This window comes from Sarcophilus harrisii, chromosome 2 (assembly GCF_902635505.1).
Source record: "Sarcophilus harrisii chromosome 2, mSarHar1.11, whole genome shotgun sequence".
NCBI lineage: Eukaryota > Metazoa > Chordata > Mammalia > Dasyuromorphia > Dasyuridae > Sarcophilus > Sarcophilus harrisii.
Window position 1 is genome coordinate 21,320,876 of NC_045427.1, and position 24,991 is coordinate 21,345,866.

Genomic DNA, 24,991 nt, shown 5'->3' on the forward strand with positions numbered 1-24,991 from the left:
GCCCCGCGTGTGGCCAGTGCCCAGCAGAGTGGGCCCCTCAGTGCTTGTGATCAGGGCAGACTGCATCACGGGCCTGGGTGCTGGCACTATCTTAGCCATGGATTATTCCCATCTTTTGAGAAGGGATGTGCGATCTGGGGCCTGGATGAAGCTGACTCCCACCGGGCACCTCATGTACCCGGGGAGGGGTCTGAGACACAGATTAAAGGGGCCATGGAGTTGGGGCATCCGGATTCTGCCTCCCCCAACCCTGTCCATGGGCAGCGGGAGGGCAGTGGGCCAATATGATGTGTACAAAGTTCAAGAAACGACTCTGGGCAATTAGCCATTTTATTAACAATGCTAGCATTAATCAGAGGGGTCAGGCTTGGTGCAGGCCCCCGGCTTACGGGCCCTTAGAAAAGTGAATGTTCCTGAGGGTAACAATCACCTGATTGACAAGTAATGAGAGTGTATTTAGTAAGGAGGGGGTTCCCTCCATGGAGGGTCCGGGTGACGTCACATCTCTCTTGAATGAAGACACTTTCTATTCCCAGCTCGCCCCAGCTTTGGGCAGCGGAATCCAAAAATTCCCTCAGCCGAGTAGAAAACCATGGGATTCGATACCTTGTAAGGCTGGGAGGGGAGGGCTGACCGAAGCTGGGTCAATTCAGGTCAGGAGTCACGCCCTCCGAGAGGGAAACAGCCCCCCAAACCCCTGGTTATTCAGGATCGAGAGGGGCTAACGGAGACAGAGAAGACTGGGCTGTTAGCCGATGTGGCCACGCTTAGAAAGGGCACCGCGCACTTGGTGGTGGGATGCTGGTCAAGAGGAAAGGGCGCCAACTTCCTCCTGCCCTGGATGACGGGACCCGCGGGAGAGCCCATGTGTGGCAGGGCCCACTTCTGGAGCCAGGCTAAGGGGCAGGTTGCCTGGCACTTGCGCCGTGGCCCTGGGGGGAGAGAGCTTGGCTTGTGAGCCACCTGAGTTAGTATCCGGCCCCTGCCTCGGTACCCTCATCAGCGAGATGGACTTAATGACAGCTTCTCCCGCTAGGGGGTGACTGTGCAGAGCTGGCCCACGGGGACGGCTCTGACGAGATTTTAGCCAAAATTGGGATGAATCAGCACGAAGCTCAGTGCAGAACCCTGCACAGGGGAAGCCGATCAGAAAAAGAGGTGGGGGTCTTGGGGACCCCTAAGCTCTGTGGGAGCCAGCAGGGCGAGGGGACGGCGGGCTGCATCGGGAGGGGCGCGGCTTCCGTGGTGGGGAGCGGGGTCAGGAGCATCGTGTTTGGTTCTGGTCCCCAGGACCAGGAGTGACCGACTGAAGGGCCGGGGCAGCGTTGGCCGGAGGAAACCCGGCCCAGAAGGTCAGACTAGTGGGATCTGTTAGCTCCAAAGGACAACTAGGAGATATTGCAAAGAAGCCAATTTAATTTTAAAATCAGGAACAAAGTCTTAACAATCAGAGTCTCCCACAAGTGGGGCGGGCAGCCCCTGGGGGGCAGGGGGCTTCAAGCAGCCCACCCACATCTGGTGGGCTCTCAAGCACCTGACGGGAGCGACTCCTTTGGCAAAGGAGGCGGAGCCACCCCAACTCCCGGACCACGGGAGTCTGTTTCTGGAGCTACCTGAGGCGATTCGGAGGTAATTCTCTATAATTTCAGCCATCTGTACTGATTGCCGAGAGCACTGACCCGCCGTCGGGGCAGAGGCCAGCCCTGCTAGAAGGTGTGCTCGAAGAAAGGATCCGCCGTGTGGTCGTAGTTCAGGGGGAGCTTCCGCCCAATGACCCGGGCCCCCAGGCTGGCCCCGCCCAGGGCAGAGGAGTGCGTCAGCTTCAGCAGCGTGAACTTGGAGAAGGCCCTCTGGATCTTCCGGCCCTCGGCCAGGGTGCTGACGAACCCTGGGATGGAGAGGGGGTGAGGGAGGGTCGGGCTGGGAGGGTATGTGAAGGAGGGCCGGGCAGGAGGGAGGGAGGGCCGGGCCCAGGGGGGTGCTGGGGGACACTGCCCCGCCCGGGGTCCCCCTTACCTTCCTCCAGCAGCTCCCAGCTGTTCCACACGGAGCCCACGCACAGAATGGGGAGGCCCATTGGCTCTTGGAACAGTTCCTGGGGGGGAGAGTTGTCATGCTGGACCTGCCCCCGAAGGGGCCCAGAGGGAGGGGCCTCAGGGAAGGGACTGGCCAGTGGGGGGGGGGGGGGCAGGAGATGCTTGCTAGGACTTGGCCAAGGGAACCATCCAGGGGCAGAGACCCAGGATTCGCTGCCTCCGAACCCAGAGTTGTGTCGGCCAGTATCGACTCAGGGCCATCTGCAGGCTGTGTAAGGGGGGATGTGCGAGTGCAAGGATGAGTGTGTAAGGAGTGTGTGTGTGTGAACCTGTGTGTCTGCCCGGGGCCACTTCCTACAAGGCCCCCACTTGTCCTTCCCCTCTCTGGCTAAGTGAGGAGTGAGAGCTAGAATGGGTGCCCCGCAGGTGGGATTTCCCGCCTGTCCATCGCCCTCCCATCCCGCGCCCGCTCACCGACTGTATCTTGGGCAGCACCGCCAGTATGTGTTTGGCCAGCACTTCTCCGGCCTTCCTGAAAATATGGTGGCAGAGGGCGTCCCCCTGACAAGCACCTGAAACGGAGAGGGGAGGGGGCTGGAGCGCGCCTGCGCCACCCGGCCCCTGCCAAGTCTCCCGAGGAGTCTGTGCGCCAACGCCTTGCGGGGCGCTCCCAAGGGCCCGGGTCTTGTGGGGTGCTCCCAGCCTGGCCCTGAGCTACAGGAAGGGGGAAGGGAAAATGCGCTTCTGGGCAGAGGGACAGCGGGAGAGGCTTGTTCTGGAGCCGGGAGCCGGCAGGCGCGGAGGAGGCCTGCCACAGGGCAGGGGCAGCGGGCATGGGAGGAAGGGGCAGAGAAAAGGGGCCGTCACACCAAAAACGTCTGGCCCTGAGAGGGAAGGGAGAGAGAGAGAGTTAAGGAAAGCTTCAGGTCAGGCAGAGGGGATGAGGGGGATGGTGGTACCAGACAGAGAGAGGGAAGGCAGGAGGAAGAGGGTGGGAAAGATGATCCCCTTGGTCGCGAGGCGGTGAGAGGTTTGGGGCGGGCGGGCCATTGCCGATGGGGCGTAGAAGGGGTCACTTTTAGCTCTTGATTTAAGGGGAGATAAAGAAGGAAGAGAAGGGAGCAAGGGAAGAGCGACTTGTCAGAGCAAAGCTTTGGGGTCAGGTTTTCATTCTCGTTGCCTGTTTCCAGAAAGAGAAGGTCTCCGTGCCCTGGGCTGCGTGAAAGAGAACGTGGGCTCTAGAGCCGGGCCGGCCTTAAGAGATCGCGTGGTCCGGCCTCTGTGGGGAAAGACGAAGAGACCGAGCGCCAGACGCCGGACCGGACACAGCCTGAACGCAGCCCAGGCGAACGGGCGGGGATGCAGGTTGGATGCAGCGGCTGCCCGGGCTCTAACAGCAAGGAGGCTCCGTGGGAGCCAAACTGCACAGCCAGAGGCTGTGGCTTCCCACCCCACCCCTCCGGTACCTTCTGCAATTTTCTGGCAAAATCCAGCAAAGTTGGATTTATCGAAGGTTCTATAGAGGTGGGTGAGGAGTCCCATCCGGTCAGACACCTGAGGGCACAGAAAGGGGCTTCAGAGGGTCAGCAGAAGGGAGAAGCCTTTCCCAGCCCCTCGCCGGGAGCCGGTCACAAGGCCCACGGAGCAACACCGGACTTCTCGGAGAACTGTAGGAAACCCGGGGACCGGCTTCTCACAGGGCAGCAGGCCGGGAACGGGCCCAGGGCTAGCCCGACTTCCCCATTTTACCAAGGACCGAGGCCGACCTCACGGGGCTCTCTCTGCCCCACGCTCCCTCTCCAAACCCTTCCGCCTCCTTTCCATGGAGAAGCTCATTGCTGAGGCGCCAGCCTGGAACCACAGGCCGTCTGGCGTCCGGATCGAAGCCGAGGGAAACCAAGCCCCCGAAAGAAGCTTTGCATTGTGGGGGGAGGCCCCGGAGCCCAGGCCCCAAACCCAGGTCCCTGGCTTTCAGCCCCCTGCACTCAAGAAGGAATAATGAAGGAGGGAAGAAAACCAAAGCACTAGTATCAGAAATGAAAAGGATGGATCGATCACTGATGAAGATGGAATGAAAGCAATGAGCAGGAGTTCTCTGCCCAATTATGTTTCAACAAATTTAACAATTTAAGTGAAATTTACAGAAAGATAAATTGCCTAGACTAACAGAAGAGGAATTAGAATAATAAATCTACTTTAGAAAAATAAATTGAATAGGCCATACACAAAGGAACTTTCTAAGAAAAAAGCATTCAAAGCAGATGGACTTAAAAGCAAATTGACACTTATTGGATGTGTGACTTTGGGCAAGTCATTGAGCCTTAACTGCTTTAAAAAAAAAAGGTCAAAAGAGATACATGACCTAGATATAAAAGGAGAGATTGTAAGTAAATTAGAAGACCATGGAGCATAATATTACCTATCAGACTTATGGATAGAAAAATTTATGAATAAATAAGAAAGAACATTGTGAGATATAAAATGGATAATTTTGATTAATTAAAAAGGTTTTGTCAAAATCAAAACCAATTTAGCTAAAATTAGAAGGAAAGCAGAAAACTGGAGGAGAGGGAATTTATAGACAGTTTTTTGGATAAAGTTTTCATTTCTCAAATATATAGAGAATTTATAATTCTCTATATTTGTCTAATTTATAAGACTAAGTCAACTGTTGGTCAAAGGATATGAACAGACTTTTTTTTTTTTTTGCAAAACTCTAGTCACATGAAAAAATGCTCTAAATCATTACTGATTAGATAAAGGCAAGTAAAAACAATTATGAGATATCATCTCACAGCTATAAGATTAGCTAAAATGACAGAAGGGGAAAATGACAAATGTTGAAGGGGATGTAGGAAAATTGGGATACTAATACACTGGAACTATGAACTAATCCAACTACTCTGCAGAGAATCTGGAATTATGCACAAAGTTATAAACCTGGGTAGTTCCTTTGACCTTGCTATAATGCCACTATTAGGTCTGTTTCCCAAAGTGATCAGAACTTAGGTCCTAAATAATTTAACGCGGCTCTCTTTATGATAGCAAGGAACTAGCAATTGAGGAGATGTCCACCAATTAAAGCATGCTAAATAAGTTGTGCTATATATAGGACTGTGGTGGATTACCCCTGTGCTATAAAAAATGATGAACTGGTTCGTTTTAGAAAAAGACAGAAAGATCAAAATGAAATAATGAATGCCAAGAGAACTGTTGTATACAGTAAGTTTGTTTAAAGAATAAATATGAAGGAGGCACTACATTATTCTGAGTATTAGAAATACTCACATCAAGTACCCCAGCGCTCCTTAGCACAGGGTGGGGAGGGAGAGCTTGGGAACTTAAAATGTAACAAAAAAATAAATTTAATTTTTAAAAAAGAATCAAAAGGGATCAATTTCCATCTCTATACTGCTTTTAAAATGTCAAAGAACCACCTGGGAAGGCAGGCAGTGTGAGTATCATCAGCTCTACTATACTGAGGAAACTGAGGTTCAGGCAAGTGGAGCGCTTGCCAACTGTCTGACCACCACCGGGTATCCGAGCCAGGGTCTGATCCCCGGGCCTCCTGACTAGGATGCCCTTTCCTTTGTCTGCCTCATCCATGCCAGGAGAGCAGCTAGGCTGAAGGCCCATTGCCTCACACATCACTTGTCAGGGAAATGAGAGGTTCTGCCCTGGATTTGCCATCAGCTGTAGAGCACAGTCCCTCCTCTCGGACTCATCTGCGAAATGGGAGGCCTGGATTCCCTCCCTCGGCTCCGTCTCCACCATTCTGGAGAGAGGAATGATCCTCGTTTCTATTAGGAGATACCCACCCTAGTTTCACCACCCATGTAATTAAACCGTGTCCCACACGGAAACAAGGATCCTATCTGATGGCAACTCTGAATGAGAGCACTGGGTTGTGTCCTTTGATGAATCCAAGTTATTTGGCCCAGAGGAAATAACCCCTGGGTCCCGAGGAGCTGGAATCAGTAACGAGAAAACCACGGAGAGGGGAAGAGGTATCGTGAGACTGGAGAAGGACTGACATCCCAATTTCTCCAAAAAATGGAGAAAAGAGTCTGCAAAATTTAGACCAGGGGACCTGACTTTGCTTCCTGGGAAAATTCTAGACTAGATTATTCGAGGGATGGTGGTGAACATCCAGAAGGGGAAGCAGAGATTACAAGAGCCAGCGGGGACTTCACTGGGAGCAGGACATGCCGGACTCTTTTTTTTTTTTTTTTGAGGTTTGGTGAGAATCAGTCTCACAATTTATGTTTATTATTTATAAAACATTTTAATCAGGTGACAATGAAAGGTGACTAAACATAACATGGAATCGGGGACATATGCAGGAAGTCTCTCTTTGTCACAGAATCCCAGAAACAGTTACAGGCCATGGGAAAATGTGGGGGGGAGACTGCTCCCTCTAGAATTTCTACTCATCAGATTGTCTTTGCACCTCAGCTAACTTAGTTTCCTCATCTGTAAAGGATGGGGGAGCTCAATGGCCCCTGAGCGCCTTGGACCCACGGACCCAGAAGCCAGCCTTGCTCGCCCTTCTCACACTATCCCCGACTTTCCCACTCCTTCTTGTGCCATTCATTCATCTCTTGCTGCATGTGTGTACGTGTCTTGTTACCCAGAGTCCTCTGCCACAAAATATAGACTTGTTCCCCTCCCCCACCCTGGGCAGGTGTGGGGAAGGACTCCTGTCCCTGCCCCCACCTTTCCCCTTTCCTGCCGCTTCCAGACCGGGGGGGAAGGGGGGGGCGGGGGGCTGGGGCAGAGGGACCTACCTTGAAGTAATCAAACATGGCCCTTTTAACGAAGTCTGTGCTGTGTGGAGATACCTCCAGGTTGTCCATGGTGTCAAAAACCGTCTTCACGCCCATGTGGGCGATCCAGTAGGCTGTGGGGGGAAGGGAGAGCTTAGGGCTAGCGGGAGCTGGTGGTCCCTGTGGCCCAAAGGCTCGGAGACAATCGTGGGAGCCCCTGCCAGCTCCGTGGCCAGAGTCGGAGCCGCATCTGTGCAATGGCAGGAAAGTCTCTACCCCAACCCCCTGACCCCACCTCCGCCCGGGGAGGGTCCCAGCATCTCCAGGACACTTGGAGACTGGGGATATCCACGCAGAGACAAAAATCTGGGGCTGAAAGGGGCGTGGGGGAGGCGAGAGGGAGGGCTCTCAGGTGGGCAGGATCGCTGCCCTCAGGCATGGGAAAGACCCTCGTGATGATTTGGTCTGTGGGTCCCAGGAGAACTGGAAGCAGCCCCAGCCTCAGCGGGCCGGCAGGGAGTGGGTTCCTCTATTGGGGATCCCCAGAGGTGGGGGGCTCCCCCTTGGGGGAGGTTTCATGAGGCAGCTCTGAGAGCTCTCCACTCAGAGTCAAAAAGACCTGACCTCAGGTAGCGGGGTCGCCCCTGGGAAGGCATTGAACTTCATTCTGCCTCAGTTTACCCAACTATAAAATGGGGATCGTAACAGCCCTTCCTCCCAGGAGAGGTATGAGGATGCGGTGAGGAAATATTTGTGAGACACTTTGCCAACCCTAGAACCTGACATAAAAGTGGGCTATGATCATGCCGATCATTAATGACTCACAAAGGATGGAACAGAACTAAAAGTGGCTTCAGCTGCCCTGGGAGCGATCCCTACCCCGCCCCCACCCCAGGGGTCTTCCCGTCCCCACCTGAAGGCCTCCCTACTTCTCAGAGCTGTCCTATAGGCAAATGTTTCCCACATGGAAATCTGCCTGAGATCCCACTTGCTGGTTCTGATCCCGCCCGCCGGCCTGGGCCACACCGAACCGTCCAAATCTCTCTTCCAGAGGCCTCTGCTCCAGAACAGCCAGGCCCGACTCCTTGGAATCCCACCCTTACGGTCCGGACTCGGGGCTCTGACCCAGCCTGCCCGAGGTCCTCCTGGACCGAGCACAGCCCTTCGTTTTGGGGAGCCTGGGTCTGCAAGGGGAGATGCGGCTCAAGGAGAGAACACAACCGTGAGAGGCTCAGAGGGAAACGGCTGGCGTGGAGAACAGCTGGAGCTGGCCACTCGGTCAGCGTGGCTCCAGGGCCCCCTCCCCACCCTACACTGTCACAGTTCTGCAGAGAAGGCCCCAGAGGCAGAGGTGGGAGAGAAGGCTGCCCCTCCTCCATTCTCACCGGAGCCCTCGTCGCCCATGAGGTGCCCCCAGCCGCCACAGCCTTCCTCGGAGCCGTCCGGGTTGACCAGTCTGCAGTTGGACCCTGTGCCGGAAATGAGCACCACGCCACCTGGAGGGAACACAGGGAGAGCTCAGAACTAGCAGAGACCCGGTCCAAAGCCCTCCCCCGCCAGGTTCTGGGGCAGGGGATCCTAAACCCGGGACAGCGTCCGAAAGATCACGAGTTTGTGCTCCAGGAAGGACCGCATTTGTGCTCCGAGGACAGAGAATTGTGTGGGGAAGGAGCCGGCTGTAAGTGAGCCTGGGTTTCCCAACCAGTGCTCTGGCCGCTCTGGGGGGCTTCTCTTCGCTGTTCTTGGTGGAAACCCCCGTCTGCGTCCCCGGCTGGTGAGTTTAATTCTAGCACTGACTGTGGGGACACTTCTCCGCTCCTGGAGCAGGCCCGGAGTCTGTGACTTATTATTTCTGCTGAGATTCTTAATTCCGTGATACGTATTTAATGATGATTTTATGTACATTATCTACTTTTATTTCATGCATTTAGAGCCGTTATTCTGAGAAGGGGTTCACAACATGACACAAAAACCCCTGCTCTGGAGGCTCTCTGGCTTTGGACCCCTCCCCAACAGCTTTTCCTCCCTTTCACCACCGACATGGTTCCATCTTTCCCTGTTCTGAGCTCCCTGAAGTGGGATGGGAGAAGGTGAGGTCAGATGTTTGGCTCAGGGGTGTAGATGCTTGGCTACAGCGAGGTGCAGGAGCTAGCAGGGGGTACCGGGGAGCAGGGGATTCTGGGGAGCCCTTACCGTGGGCCGTGGCCGTGGCAATGGAGCCCGCGGCGTCCGTGGAGATGAAGTAGCTGTCGCTCAGGTGGGGGTAGTGGTTCTGTAGCCACTCGGTCCAGGATTAGTCCGGCCCGGCTCCCCACTCGGCTCAGGCCCTGCCCGGGGAAGGAGACGGCGTCCAGGCTGGCAGAAGCGCCGTTAACCCTGCTCCAGACCCTTCCCTGCCTCCCACCGTCTTCAGGGTCAGCTCGGGCCCTTTTACGCGGCCTTTCCTGCCTCCTCTCCTGCCAAACCCACTTCCCTGCGCCGAGGCTCCCCCCACAGCCTCCAGCTGGGCCAGTCCTCAGGCAGGAAGACCTGCATCCGGTCCCGGCGATGGGATGTGGGGAAGTTACTGACTGGAAGACAAAATCTAGCAACCAGCACCTCACCCTGACCTGAGGGGGAGCTGGGTCATAACGGCCTGGGCTGGGACCTGCTCAGTTTCAGTGCTGTCCATGGAGGCAGTGGGACCGACACTGACAACCGGGTTTCAGATGGGACCCCTGAGGTGCTGGGGGAGCTCGGCAAGGCCCCTGCCCCTGGGGGTCTCAGCTCTCTCTGTCTCTCTATCTCTCTGTCTGTCTCTCTCTGTCTCTGTCTCTCTGTCTCTGTGTCTCTCTATCTCTCTGTCTGTCTCTCTCAGTGCACTTGCCCCCAGGGTCCACACCGGTAGTATCTGGGGCGGAGCCATGTCAGAAACTTTCTCAGCAGTTACCCCAAACCAGACTACCTCCTGTCCGTGCCCTCCGGCCCCGTTGTCCGTCTGTGTGCCGGTGACAGGGACTCTCGGGTGCTCAGGCCTAGGTTCTCCCTCGGGCCCCCGTGCCCACCTCTGCCCCGGACTTACCAGGCTGAGGAGCGGCTCAGTGACGCTGATCCCCGCTTGCTCCTTGGCTTTGGTCACCATGTCATTGATCCTTTCTGCGCACTGCTCCAGTCCAATCAGCTGTCCCAGAAGAGAAGGGGCGTCAGGGGGACTCGGGGCCTTCTCCCCGGCCGCGGAGGTGACGGTCAGCCACGGGCCGAGGAGAGCCGGCGAGCCCTTCCCCCAGCCCTTGCCCAGGCCCGTCTTACCCACTGGTTGGTGCTCGGCCCGGACACCTCGGCCACCACCTCGCCGTCTCCGGTCAGCAGCACGGCCTTGGAGTGGGTGGCCCCCCTGAGGGAAGAGCCCAGAGGCGGCCTCAGCTCTGAGCTGCTGCCTCAGGTCCCGGCTCCTCGCCGCCCCGCCCCGGGGGGCAGTGTCTCCCACACCTCCCGCCAGCCCCGGCCACTTCCCATAGCGGACCCGCCGTGGGTCTTCCTGGTGCAGGGGAGTCTCAGTGAAGAAATTCCTCCTGCAGATCCCGAGCGACTTCCCTCCCCGGGGAGTTACCTGGCAACGGGCGTCAGAGGCCCTCGCGGGAGAGGCTGCCCCTCCTCTGCCCTCAGCTCCCCAGCTCTGCCTCAGGCCCCTGAGCAAACCGCTCCTGCCCCTCCCCCTGGCAGGGCTCCGACCTGGAGGACCCTCAGTTCCCTGGTCTTCCCACAGTCACAGAGTATGAAGGGGTCTCAGACAGAAAGGAAACTGAGGCGCCCATAGGAAGCCACATGCCCAAGAGAGCAGCTTAGCATAAAGGGAAATCCCAGCGTCTCGGCTCTGCCACGTGGCGCTCCAGGTCTGGCATAAACAGGCGCTGGGACCCCGGGACCCCTCTCCGGGCCGGTGTCAGGCTGGTCCAGATGCTGCCAAGGGCCCCGGCACCCGCCGAGATCAAAGCGTAACTGAGGCAGAGGTAGGGCCAGGGCCAGGCCCTGCCGGGATAACGGCCACTGAGGCTTCCAGCTGCGCCTCAAGGACGGCTGTGCTCTGAGCCCAAGTACCGGCCCGTGCCCGACCTCAGGGGGACCACGGGCCTCGCGCCCCCGACTTCCCCTCCGGCCCCGGACCTTTACGCGAGCTCCCAAGCAAGTCACTCGGGCTTTTCCCTTGGTTTCCTCATCTGTAAAGTGAACTGGAGAAGGAAGTGGCTCTTCTGGTCTCTGCCCAAATAAACCCCAGAGGGGTCCTGCAGAGAACATGCCTGAAAACTGAACAGCCAGAAGAGGACCCTGGGGGCTCCTTAAGGAATTGATCCAAGTGGTATCTGCGGAATCCCTGGGTGGAGGAGCCAGCTTATCTCTCCTACCCCGGCCGGCCACACCCTCTCCTGTTCCAACAAAAGGCCCCTGGGTTACCCCCCTGCCCAAGGGACACTTTGCCATCTGCAGGCCTGGGTGCTACCGTGCACTGCCCTCTGCCATCCCCCGCTGCTTGAGGCTTCCCGACCCCCAGGGTCTGGCTCCCTCCGCCCTTCAGGCGTGCTCCCGGATTTATGCTGCAAACACTTTTATTAACTCCTCTGTGTGCCAGCCGTCTCCCCAACGGAACTGGGGCTTCTTGCAAGTGGCTTCATCATCATCTGTCACCCGAGATTCTGAATCTGGACCTCGTACATGGTAGAGACTCAATGAATGCTTCCCAAGTGAACGAAGGCTGGCTCAGTCATAAGGCTCTTGTATCCATTCTGGCAGCAACGGGGAGAAACTGGGGCCCTAACAGTATCAGTACCTGAGAGGAGAGTACTCCAGCTTCAGTGACTAAGGGGAGGGGGCTCTGGGAGCCTGAGGAGAGCAGCCCCCTCCTGGGTGATGCTCCAGTGACTAAGAGGAGGGGGCTCTGGGAGACTAAGGAGAGCAGCCCCCTCCTGGGTGATGCTCCAGCTGCAGTGACTAAGGGGAGGGGGCTCTGGGAGACTAAGGAGAGCAGCCCCTCCTGGGTGATGCTCCAGCTGCAGTGACTAAGGGGAGGGGGCTCTGGGAGCCTGAGGAGAACAGCCCCTCCTGGGTGATGCTCCAGCTCCAGCTGCAGTGACTAAGAGGAGGGGGCTCTGGGAGACTAAGGAGAGCAGCCCCTCCTGGGTGATGCTCCAGCTCCAGCTGCAGTGACTAAGGGGAGGGGGCTCTGGGAGCCTGAGGAGAGCAGCCCCTCCTGGGTGATGCTCCAGCTCCAGCTGCAGTGACTAAGGGGAGGGGGCTCTGGGAGCCTGAGGAGAGCAGCCCCTCCTGGGTGATGCTGCAGTGACTAAGGGGAGGGGGCTCTGGGAGGCTGAGGAGAGCAACCCCCTCCTGGGTGATGCTCCAGTGACTAAGAGGAGGGGGCTCTGGGAGACTAAGGAGAGCAGCCCCCTCCTGGGTGATGCTCCAGCTGCAGTGACTAAGGGGAGGGGGCTCTGGGAGCCTGAGGAGAGCAGCCCCCTCCTGGGTGATGCTCCAGCTTCTCTGCTCTGAGATCTCCAATCCCCCACTGGGCGCACTTGAAACCCATCACGCCCCAAACCGAAACGCTTGCCAGAACCAGGCCCCTCTTTCTTCCCTGTCACTGGGAACCGGCGCTTCTGAAACTGCTTCCCGAAGGCTTTCTCCGGGCCCGGGGCCCTCCGCGTACAAAGCCCATCAGCCTTTGCTGGCGATCGCGGGACGCGCATCGAGCAGTGGTTCTCCCCCCGCCCCCCTTTCTCCTGCCACTGCCCCCTCTCGGGACCGCCCCCTCATCCCTCCGGGCGCCCCGGCCCCACCCCCTGGCTCAGGGTGAGCCCGCCCTCTTTCCTGACCCGCCCCCCCAGTGCCGCAGACTCTCGGAGGGCTCGGCCCCTCCCCCCGGCCCTCCGTCCGGAAGTCGCTCGGTGCGCGGAGCAGGGCATTGGCCGCGCCCGCCCATCTCACCTGCGGCCCCCCCCCCGCCGGCCCCCCCCGCCCCTCCCCCCGGCCCGCCGCCCGGAAGTCGCTCGGTGCGCGGAGCAGGGCATTGGCCGCGCCCGCCCATCTCACCTGCGGCCCCTCCCCCGCCGGCTCCTCCCGCCCCCCCCCCCGGCCCTCCGTCCGGAAGTCGCTCGGTGCGCGGAGCAGGGCATTGGCCGCGCCCGCCCATCTCACCTGCGGCCCCTCCCCCGCCGGCTCCTCCCGCCCCTCCCCCCTTCCTGGGCACCTTTGGTGGGCAGCGGCGCGCGCGGTGTCCCCCGGGAGAACCCGAGCGGCGGCTGAGCCCGGGCCGCACCGGCGCTATAAATGCCGGGATCGTGGGGGAGGCAGATGGCGAAGAACTCGGGCCCCGGCCCGGGCTCTCCCCAGCGGGCGACCCCTGTGACAGGAGGGCCCCCAGGCGGCCACTCACCCCTCCACGCCCCCGAAGAGCCCCGCCATGGGGCCTCCTCCGCGCCTGCGCCGCCCTTCCCGGCGTGGGGACCGCGGTCAGCGCCAGCTCAGACACAGGCCGACCGTCATGTGACGGGCTCCGAGTCCCTTCCGCCCGGCGGGGGGGCGGAGCCGCGGGGCCGCCCCTAGGAGGGGCGAGTGCGCGGGGGGGGGGGGGGGGGGGGGGGGGCAGGGCGGCCGCGCCCGCTGCAGGCAAGGGAGGGCCCGGGTCTGGGACGTGCCGGGCCTGCGGGCAGAGCAGAGGGAGACCTCGGGGTACTGCGGGGGCCGGGAGGCGGGGTGGGCCGGGGCTGTGGCGCGAGCATCTCCGCAGGGAGCTGGGGCGCGCTGACCCGCCCGGAGGGGGCAGGGGATGCCGGGCACTATCTGTGGGCGTGCGTGCGTGCGTGCGTGCAAGGGTGCTGCCGATGCTAGACAATGTGTGCAAGGGTGCTGCTGATGCTGGGCGCTAGGCGTGCGTGCAAGGGTGCTGCCGGTGCTGGGCGTGCGTGCGTGCGTGCGTGCAAGGGTGCTGCCGATGCTGGGCGTGCGTGCGTGCGTGTGTGCGTGCAAGGGTGCTGCCGATGCTGGGCGTGCGTGCGTGTGTGCGTGCAAGGGTGCTGCTGATGCTGGGCACTGCATGTGTGCACTCATGCAAAGCTGCTGCTGGTGCTGGACAGTGTATGTGCATGTGTGCCAGGTTGCCAGCGATGCTGGGCACTGTGTGCGTGTACATTAGTGCAAGGGTGCTGCCGATGCTAGACAATGTGTGCAAGGTTGCTAGTGACGCTGGGCTGTGTGTGTGCGCGCGCGCGTGTGTGGGCCTACGAGAGTGGTGCGCTTTCTGCAGTGTCTCAGGAGAGAAGGGGTGCGAGCGTGTCCCGCTGGGCTGCCCAAGCGCCCTCCTTCCTTGGGCTGTGGACGGCCTGGGGCCTCCCCCTCTCCGGAGCCAGTGGTGGGCCGAGCAGCCAGGAGGGGGCCCCCAAGATCAGCCGGCACCTTTCCACCGCGTGCTTCTTTCCCGTCTAAGACCCCGCCCCAAAGGCTCCCTCCTGCCGGGCACGCTGCCTCGGTTAACCTGGAGCCAGGGCGGGCCGTCCCGGGTAGATACGCTGCACCCCAAGGAACGCATTTCCCCCAGAAAGAAAGCGCCTGGGGCGGGGGGGGGGGGTGTCCCATCCCATCCAAAGGATTCACTTGAGGAAGAGGAAGCGGCGGCCTCCCAGGGGGAGTCCTTTCCCCGAGACCCCCCAGGAAGCAGCGGATTAAAGCCGGCACAAGGCCTTGAGTACCCCGAGCCACTCGGTGACCCACAGGGAAAGGGCTTTACACATCAAAGCCAGGCTGGGGGTGGCGTCGATTTCCCAATGAAGACTGTTTCTCTCACTGCCCACTGTTAGAAGAAAGGGGGGATCTCCGAGGTCTGTCCGGCTCTTGGAAGCCCGCGTCCCGGACACTGGCGCTGACCCTGGCAGCGGCTCACAGCCTCCCACACCCCTGCCCCCCGAGCCTCCCACGGGGAGCGCTCCTTCCCTCCTTCCCCAAGGGGTTCTCTCCCGAGATGTTACCAGGAAGGAAAACCAAGGCCGCTCCGTGGCCATCAGCCTCCTTGCTGGTGTTTTCCTTATTGCGGCCCCCGAAGACCACCCGCTGCCAGAGGCGGCCCTGGATTTGCGGCCGGGAATACCTGGATTCAAACAGAGGCTCAGAATCAGAGACCCTGTGGCTTCTGGGGGATCCCACCAAGTCACTCACCTCTCCCACCTCTGTTTCCTCCCCTGTAAAAAAGAAGGGCTGCACTCCATGACCCCCAAGGTCCCTTTCAGCTCTTAGGGTGCAAGTCCAGAAACTCCTATTTATATTCAAGTCTTAAAAGTCACTTAGATGCTGAAAACAAGTCAAGCAAAAACCATTTACTTAAAATATTCAGCAATAAGGGGCAGCTTGTTGGCTCAGTGGAGAGAGCCCCAGCCCTGAAGTCAGGAGGACCTGAGTTCAAATGCGGCCTCAGACACTTAACACTTCCTGGCTGTGTGACCCTGGGCAAGTCCCTTAACCCCAATGGCCTGGGGAGGGGGGGGGGGATTTTAAGCAATAGGATATGAGGAAAATACATCTGTTCCTAATACCTGTAATTTCAAGTGAATCAATCCCAGTCCCCTGCCCCAGCAATGGAGGGTTATGATTCCAGCTCATTCTGGGATCCAGCATCTTTCTAGGGATCATTGCAAGAATTGCTGCACGAGATTATCCCATCTTACCATTGATCTTGATCAGGAGGGGCTCTTGGAGGCCATCAAAGGCAGTTAGGGGGTGCCATAGTGCACAGAGCACACTTAATAACTGTGTGACCCAAAGCAAGTCATTTCACCCTGTTTGCCATAATTTCTTTATCTGTGAAATGGAATAACAACAAGCTAACTTACTGGGCTGTTGTGAAGATCAAATAGGATGACATGTGTAAAATGCTTTTCGAGTCTTAAAAAAACTGCACAAATGCAAATATTTGTTGAAATGGTTGTAGGGAGAAAAAAATAAATGCTTGATCACTGAAAGTATTTAATTTTTTAAAATCTCCTTACCTATACATGTACACGTGCTTCCAATCAGACTCCACAGTGGGGCTGTAGTCTCATTTTGCTGTGCCAGTCATATCTATGAAGCACCTGAGCACCCAGGCTCTGTGCTAGGCACTGGGATTTCAAAAGCACAAAAGAAGTATCCAAGAAGTTATCTAAAGTGCCTTAAGTAATTTGGATAACCACGTCCGATGATCTCAGGACTTTGGGACATTTTTGTTTAATGATTCAATTTAGTTTGGACAGATACCAGGGGTTCTTAGCATGGGGTCTGGGACATTAGTATTGTACTATTATATTTGTGTTCCATGCTTTTCCCTCCTATTTTTGTCAAGACCCCATTCCTGAAAACACCAGTCTCTGAAGGGCGTGACTGAGTAAGGCGACCCATAACGCCTATTCCCAAGGCATTAACTAGTTTGAGCTGGTCTCCACCCAAATGGGACCCTGGCTTTTGCTAAAGCTTAATTGAGAGAGTCTGGTGTCCTTGGTCCCGTCCTTAGAGTCTGGGACAGCCTGGCCCAGGAATGAGAAGCCAAGCTAGCGAGACCCTGATGAGGTGCCCGAATTGTTGAGGGGGCTCAGACCTCATGGCCAGGCTATATCCAATCTCCCACTCCCCAATAATAAAGTAATGGAGAAGGGCTAAAGGCCGTTCATCTCCTCAGTAAGTATTCATTAATTAAGTGAATTACCTTTTTCTCCTCAGGGAAATATAATTGTGATTCTTTGCTTTCAAAAGGGACCATTGATATCACTGGATGATGTCTGGACTGCATGATGATTTGGATTTAAGTGAGGTAAAGGCACATTAAGTATCTCCCAGAATTACTGAAGCCCAATGACTGGGCAAAAGTCAGGATGATGAGCGATGGCCTGGGATGCAATGGATGGATAACACTGGGGTCTTTTATGCCTGACCGAGAGCCTCATGTCATTGGAACAAGTTGCTCTCATCCAGCCATTCCACTGGGGGAAGTCTTCACGCGCTTGGGGAGATCTCCCTCACAATGATGGTTCAGAGGCCCTTTAGTTACCTTTGACCTGGGTTAGCCCCCACCCTGGCTTCCTAGAATGTGACTGTTTGTTGCAGCAACACAATTCCAGAGAGATAACTAAATTACGGATTTGCAAGATAGACAGGTGGGCGTTTAAGGGGTCTCAGAGAGGCCCCTTTTCTCTTTGGTTACTGAAAAAAAATCATTGACATTGATCATCAACTTATTGCTCGTTGGCTACTCTAATTGATGCATTTATTTTTAATATCCTGAATTTTGTCTTGTGGAATTTCATTCACAACAGTTTAAAAGTTTTTGATAACTATATTTCAGTGATAGATGGTTTCTTTTGTATTTAATTAATTAATCAATTAATTAATATTCTTTTGTATTTAATTTAAAAGCATATTCTTATGCTTTTCCTTACACAAACACATGTTCTTATATATATTTTTATGCATTTAAAAACATAAGAAGTCCATGAGCTTCATCAGACTGACTGCCAAGGGGTCCGGGACACAGAAAAGAGGAAAAATTCCTCCCATGGATAAATAGACGCCTCTGCCAAAGTACAATCCTTGAGAGCAATTAAATGAAACAGCATAAAAGAGCCATAGTCACTTGCATGGGAAACCTTATTATTTTATAGCTGGCTTGTAGTTAAAAGGAGGGCGGGTGTTTTATGTAAATAATATGTATACTAACACTGTCCACTGCATTGGAGCGGATGTCTGTTTAAAGCTATCTCCATGGATGCAATTACAATCACTGTACATGCTGCTCTCCCGGATCTGCTTTCTTTACTGATTTCACCCCATAAAAGCTTTCCTGTGTATCTCTGAATTCTTAATAGTCTCATTCCTTGCAGTAGAGCCCTTATCTTCATATCCTTCATGATCAGCTATTTCTCAATCACGGGTTTACAGCTTAGAATGGGGAGGTTTTAGAGGCCATGAAGTCCAATCTCCTCATTTAATAGATAGGGAAATTGGAGGCAGATGGGAACCGGGAAGAGGCCATTGTCCCAGCTATTAAGTATCCTGCTGGAAGTCTGGGAGATGACTATGAACCACTATATAGAATTCCCAATCCCTCTATTTTTGTCCGCCTGCATTTTTGATTTCCTTCACAGGCTAATTGTACACTATTTCAGAGTCCAATTCTTTTTGTTTAGCAAAATAACAATTTGGACATGTATACTAATATTGTATTTAATTTCGACTTTAGCATATTTAACATGTATTGGTCAACCTGCCATCTGGGGGAGGGGGTGGGGGGAAGGAGGGGAAAAATTGGAACAAAAGGTTTGGCAATTGTCAATGCTGTAAAATTACCCATGCATATAACTTGGAAATAAAAAGCCATAAAATAATAAAAAAAAAAAGTATCCTGCTGTAGAATTTGAATTTAGATCTCATTTCCAGATCATCCCACCTTTTTGCTATTACAAATATTGCTGATTGTATGTGTGTATCTCTATAGAGGTAAATATATATATATGTGTATATATATAAATAGATATGGATATATATATGAATACATACATAGACGCATCCCACAGAGACCCATACATAGATTATATATGTACACACATGTACATATGAATGTATATTTTACAGACTGATAATTTCTCCTGTTGGTAAAAGCGCCTTGAAGTCTGAATCTAGATCAAAGGGAATAGTTTTGTTGATTATTTATTTATTTATTTTGGCTAAAAATCCAAGTTTTCTAGTGATGGTTGGACAAGTTAACCACTATAACAAAAGTGAATTTGAGTGTTAATAAATGTTTGAAAGATAGAAGAGGAAGTAGTTTGGATCCTCGATAAGGATTCTGAGTTTGGAGTTCTTTGCTTTTTTTTTCCCTAGCTCTAGAAAAGGATGAATGAAGCTATGGTGTGAATTAGGTAATGGGGTGCAGTTACTGCCACCCTGGGAAATTTGAGGAAGTAAGTGTGCTTGTGGGTGGGTGAGACCAATGGAAGGCAGAGGCCGACAAAGATGGCAGCAGGTACACGGGTCTTTTCTCCCTGGGACCAGAGTGGGAGGGAGACAAACCCATCTAAATAAATTTTTCAGAGCAGGGGCAAGGATGCTTTCATTTCCTGTCTACTCTCTCTTCTCCCTCCTTTTTCAATCTGAATTTAATTTAATTTAATCAATCTGAATTTAAATTTCAATCTGAAAGCCTTATTAAGTCCAGAGACCTCCTATCTTTTTTTTTTTTTTAATGTTCCTTATAGTTTCAAAGTACTTTAAATCTGGCCTTCTCTAATTTAAGGGGGACTCTTTGCCTTTGACATGTTACAGATCTCTTGGATAGTTTAGGAAACCTATGACCCTGTGTCAGAATAATTTAAATGTATTTAAGTTTAATCCATATAATTTCAATGTTTATAATTTAAGTGTTTCAATGCAAAAATAAGATGTAAAAGATTATAAAGGGAACTGAATATACTGAAATACAGTGCTGAAAATACTTTTTTTTTTTTTTTTAAGTGCACAGACTTTCCTCCAAAAGAATCCTTCCCTGGCTCTAGATAAAAGAAAAGTTCCATTTTAATTGTTTTAATTTACACAATCATATTAATATAGTGAAAGCAAACAACTTTGGAAGACTTAGTGATGCGGTCAGAGAACCAAGTGATGCGGTTGGTGGCAGTGCAGAGAATTGTGGGAACCTCTCTTTGGTTGGCACTGGGTCCAACGTGAAAGAATTCACGAACACGAAATATTGGACTGGCAAAAGGAAGTTTATTGTGGGCACTGCAGAAGCCAGCTTTTGCTGGGAAGACTGACTTCCGAGTGACAAAGTCCTGGCAGACCGATAAAGGTCCTAGCACAGAAATCCTGGCAGAGAGATAAAGAGGGGTTCACGCTGAGAAGAGAATGTCTCCTCAGGGGGTAGGGGTCCTGGCTATGACAAGGAGAGAGAGGGGTTTCTTGACAAGGCGTGGTTCTACAAAGAAATGAGCCCAAAATTGCCCTTTAGTAGGAAATCTGAGACTGAAGTTTCAGTTGAATGAGATTCCTTCAATGTTGTCACTGCCCCTTGATTCCCAGTAGAATGGGACCACTTAAGTTCCAGCCACTAGGAGTGGTCCTGGACTAATTTCCAGTCCAATAGAGGGTGCAGCTACTCAATAGAAATATCAGGTCCGGATCTCCAGCTAAATGAGACCACTTAAGTGCCAGCTAAGTCGGGAGTGGTCCTGGGCCAATCTTAATGAAACCACTTAACTGCCCCAAGGGTGAGTCTCTGTCAGAGGAAAGTCTCAGGGCTCACCCCCATCCCAAAAGTCAAGGAGGACAGTTTCAGGGTCCTCCCCACCCCGTCATCAGTAACTCTGATCAACATAAGACCGAGTCTTATTCCAAAGGACAGATGGAGAAAACTGCTCCCCCCTTCCTGATGGAGAGGTGAAGGTCTCAGGCAGAGGGAGGCATCAAGTGGACAAGACCAATGTGGAATTAAAAAAAAATTAACTATACATGTTTCTAATGGGGGAGAGTTGTTTTAATTTCTTTTTTTATTATTATTTCAGCTAATTTCATTAATTAATATCTCCTTATTTATTTTTGTTTTATTATATTATTATTATATTTTATATATTATTATATTACTATATTATTAATATATTATATTATATTAATATATTGACATATAATATATTAATGTTATATTATTATTATTATAATTCATTCTCAAGTGGTTGAGGTGAGAGGAGAGAAGATGGATTTTTTTGCTGATTGCAAAAAATATATAAAAGAAATCTTGTATCTAGCTAGGGTCACTCTTTAATGGTGTTTAGAGAGAAGCCTGTGAGCCGCTTCTTGGAATCATTTAATTACCTGAGAGGTTTCCTTCCCAGCTAGATGCCACCTGGGGGCATGAAGAACCGCTGTTTTATTTTATGATTATAATTCTGTAACCGCCCCACAAGCCGAATCTTAAACTGAATCTGTGGTTTCTCTTTCAAAGAGTTTATTGAGGCTCTTGGTGTGGCTAATGATAGAAAAGATCTGTAAGTACTGCTGGCAAACATATTTAGCAGCAAGCGGGGTCGTAGGAGGTTTTTTTCTCAAGTAAATTTACTTATTTTTAATGCACATTGCTTCATGAATCAGGTTTGGAGAGAAAAAGCAGAGCAAATGGGGAAAACCATACGAGAGAGAGAAAAAAAAACGGAAAAAAAAAAGTGAACGTGGCATGTGTTGGTTGACATTCAGTCTCCTTAGATCTCTTTCTGGCTGCAGATGGCGTTTTCTGTCCAAAGTCTATAGGGATTGCTTTGAAAACTGAACCACTGAGAAGAACCGAGTGTTTCATAGTTGATCATGGCCAGAGACACGAGTAACTGATTTATTATATCCCCCAAACACGGTCCCAGGCTACCCAGAAGCCACTGGACACTGAGTAACATTTTCAACAGGCTTTTAAAGGTATCAGTTAGTGGCCAGAATATAAATAAATTGGGATTTTAAAGAAGACAAAGGAGAGACATCCTGCCTCCAGCCAGCCCCAATGGGATCCTTGGGGCCAGTGCGGGATCATTTCCTTCCACCCCTTTCTCTGGAGCAGTTATTCAAATATGAATGGGCTGCCTCAGAGACGGCCTGGTGGTCCCCCTTGGTGGAGAATGACCAAGTGCTGGAGATGTGATGAGGGACAGGAACGAGGAGGGAAGACCCAGGAGACAGCTGCTGTTTGCTCCCCAGTCTTATCACCATTCAAATTTTCCATCTTTGCTTATTCGATTGGGTTTTTAATTTGCAGCTCCAGAAAAGAGATATTTAAGGGGAAATGGGAGAATTTTGTAGAGATAATCATTAAAGAGATAGAATTTCAAACATCACCCACAAACCCCCAAATGATGGAACTTCTCTCTCTGGGCAAATCATTTCAGATCGAAAGTCCTTCCTCAAAGGAATTTGTGACCAAATCTAGAGATCATTATTGATCATAAAATAGATAATTTTGATTATATTAAGTTTAAAAGGTTTTGTACAAACAAAACTAATGGGAACAGCTAGGTGGAGCAGTGGATAGAGCACCAGCCCTGAAGTCAGGAGGATCTGAGTTCAAATGTGGCCTCAGACACTTAACACTTCCTGGCTGTGTGACCCTGGGCAAGTCACTTAACCCCAATTGCCTCAGGGGAGAAAAAAAGAAAAACTAATGCAGACAAGATTAGAAGGGAAGCAATAAACTGGGAAAACATTTTTACATTCAAAGATTCTGATAAAGGCCTCATTTCTAATATATTCTATATAGAGAATTGACTCAAATTCATAAGAATTCAAGCCATTCTTCAGTTGATAAATATCAGTGGATATGAACAGACCATTTTCAGATGAAGAAATTGAAACTATTTCTAGTCATATGAGAAATGCAAATTAAGACATCACTGAGATACCACTACACTCCTGTCAGACTGACTAGAATGACAGGGAAAGATAATGACAAATGTTGGAGGGGATGTGGGAAAACTGGGACACTGATGCATTGTTGGTGGAATTGTGAACACATCCAGCCATTCTGGAGAATAGTCTACTACGTTCAAAAAGTTATCAAACTGTGCATACCCTTTGACCCAGCAGTGCTACTACTGGGCTTATACCCCAAGAGATACTAAAGAAGGGAAAGGACCTGTATGTGCCAAAATGTTTGTGGCAGCCCTCTTTGTAGTGGCCAGAAGCTGGAAACTGAGTGGATGCCCATCAATTGGAGAATGGTTGGGTAAATTGTGGTATATGGATGTTATGGAATATTATTGTTCTGTAAGAGACCAGCAGGACGAATACAGAGAGGCCTGGAGAGACTTACATGAACTGATGCTGAGTGAAATGAGCAGAACCAGGAGATCATTGTACATGGCAACAACAAGATTATATGATGATCAGTTCTGAGGACCTGGCTCTCTTCAATATTGAGAGGATTCAAACCAGTTCCAATTGTTCAATGATGAAGAGAATCGGCTCCACCCAGAGAGAGAACTATGGGAAATGAGTATGGACGACAACACTCTCACTCTCTGTTGTTGTTTGCTTGCATTTTGTTTTCTTTCTCAGTTTTTTTTTCCCTTTTTGATCTGATTTTTCTTGTGCAGCAAGATCACTGTATAAATATGTATACATATATTGGATTTTAACATATTTTACATATATTGGTCAACCTGCCATCTGGGGGAGGGGTGGGGAAAGGAGGGAAAAAGTTGGAACAGAAGGTTTGCAAGGGTCACTGTTAAAAAATTACCCACGCCTATGTTTTGTCAATAAAAAGCTGTAGTAAAATAGAAAAAGTCCTTCCTCAGCATCAATTCTTAGAGGAGAAAATTAATTGGTCAATGTTGGGGTGATTTTGTTTGCTTGTATTTACTACAAGGGTCTGTCACAAATGTCTTTTGAGGTTGGAGAAGAAAACCGAGGGCTCACTCAGAGGAGCGAGGGCGTTGCCCGGGCTGGGGGGCAGTTGGCACAATCTGGGTTGGGGGAAGGAGGACAAGAAGCAGGGGGTTGTCCCTGGACTCAAAGGGGGCATGTGTGTGGGGGAGATGAGGTCGGAGGTGATGAGGGTTCAGACTGAGCCCCCATGAGGAAAGATAAGGCAGAGATAACCTCTTCTTGGGTCTGTCTGTGTGGATTGGATCTGGGGGCCATAAGGAGAGGGCTAAGGGAGGCCTTTTTCGGGAGAAGGGGAAGGCCTCAGGAGCAGCCTGGGAATGGTTGGGGTGGTGGTGGTGGGACTTGCAGCCTCGTTAAGCCTGGGCTAGAGGGAAGGGCTGACACTGGCCACCCCATGGGCTGAGAAGGGGAAGGGTAAGAAAGAAGGAAGGAGCAGCCCATTTCTGCCTTCTCGGAATTTGTCCTGAGTCATGCAGGTGCCCGGGAGCAGCTGGAGGGATGCGGGAACAAGCCTGGTGAGGGCTTGTGTGCATGTGCATGTGTGTGTGTGCTTGTATGTGTATGTGCTTGTGTGTGTCCATTTTTGTGTGTGCTTGTACACGTGTGTTTGCTTGTACATGTGCATTTGTGTGTGTGCGCATTTGTGCATGTGTGTGTGCTTGTGTACATGTGCGTGTGTGCGTGCGTATGTGTGTGCGTGCGTATGTATGTGTGTGCATGTGTGTGCTTGTGGATGTGTGCATTTGTGTGTGCTTGTGTACGTGTGCATGTGTGTGCATTTGTGTGTGTGCTGTGCTGGAGCTGGCACCAGGAGGTAAGAAGGAGTGTATCTGCCAGCTTGCCTCTCACAGCTCTGGGGGGATGGGGTGTTGGGTGTTTCTTTTCCAAAACACAGCCAGGTGATAAAAGAGTTCAGATCTTTTATTGTGTCCTTCAATATAGCCCGGTTAGCTCAGAGAACTATTTCTCTCTGCAAGGCTCTTACAGCTTTGTCCTTGGCTTCTGCCTTTGCTTTCTTCAGCCTCCAGCCAGCACCAAGTTGGATGATGCAATGAATCTCTTGCCTCAAAGATAGGGCTTGTGGGCTTCCTCCCAGAGTGCTCCTCTCCGACTCCAAGTAAAACTCTCCCCAGCTCTCAGAGCTTCCTGTATATATATGATCTCCCAAAGGTTAACTCCTCCTTCTGGAGGGAGAGGGATTCTGGGTTATCTCCCAGAGTGCTCTCTGGCCCCAAGGGAGGTGTGAATTTGGATATCTCATACTAAGCCATACTAAGCCCTGAACTCTCCCAAACTTATGAACTCCATTGAGTACTTAGATACCTATGAGCTCTCTAAAGGTGTGAACACAAGCATCGTTTCCATCAGTTGTACTTAGTACCTTGTTTCAAGTTCTGGCTTAAAATATCTCTTTCTAAGATCAAATCAATCACACTGAACCAGGCCAAACCAGATAACTATTGTTTCTATCAACTCCAATGTCTTAACACTTTGTAAAGATTCCAACAGTGGGGATGTGGGGAGTGGGGCGTTGTGCAGCCGCTTCTGTGGGTCCGGATTCGGCTGTGTGTTTTCCATGTGATTGCGTGTCTGTGTGAGCCTGCACATGTGTGTGTGCCGTGTTCTGGCACATGGCTTCCACGAGTGTTTCACCAAGAGCACGAGCAGGCGTGAGATGGCAGGAAGGTGACCTTGGGCTTTCCTACCTGCTTCGGCCCTTCTCCCGCCCCTGCAAGTGGCAAAAGGCCCCCTTGAAGCTGCGGCAGGGGTTCCCAGGGCTGG

At 52.3% G+C, this 24,991-nt stretch overlaps 1 protein-coding gene across 1 annotated transcript; it reads right to left on the bottom strand.

Moving 5' to 3' along the window:
• Nucleotides 1–1,394: 1,394 nt before the first annotated feature.
• NAGK (N-acetylglucosamine kinase) lies at nucleotides 1,395–13,357 on the bottom strand. Its single transcript, XM_031949205.1, has 10 exons — nucleotides 13,209–13,357; nucleotides 10,091–10,175; nucleotides 9,684–9,962; nucleotides 8,996–9,092; nucleotides 8,188–8,298; nucleotides 6,824–6,936; nucleotides 3,503–3,590; nucleotides 2,511–2,608; nucleotides 2,017–2,095; nucleotides 1,395–1,888 (listed from the first exon to the last, which is right to left on the bottom strand). The coding sequence occupies exons 1-10, from the start codon at nucleotides 13,235–13,237 to the stop codon at nucleotides 1,707–1,709; spliced, it is 1,161 nt and encodes a 386-aa protein (XP_031805065.1). The 5' UTR covers nucleotides 13,238–13,357; the 3' UTR covers nucleotides 1,395–1,706.
• Between the last annotated feature and the right edge of the window lie 11,634 nt (nucleotides 13,358–24,991).

What these genes read in the sequence shown, in the direction of transcription:
- NAGK (XM_031949205.1), bottom strand. Translation starts at nt 13,237, where the DNA reads ATGGCGGGGCTCTTCGGGGGCGTGGAGGG. An exon ending in CCATGTTTGATTACTTCAAG is followed by an intron (nt 3,591 to 6,823) that starts GTAGGTCCCTCT and finishes CTGTGCCCTCAG; the next exon opens with GTGTCTGACCGGATGGGACT. An exon ending in TTGCCAGAAAATTGCAGAAG is followed by an intron (nt 2,609 to 3,502) that starts GTACCGGAGGGG and finishes TCTCCGTTTCAG; the next exon opens with GTGCTTGTCAGGGGGACGCC.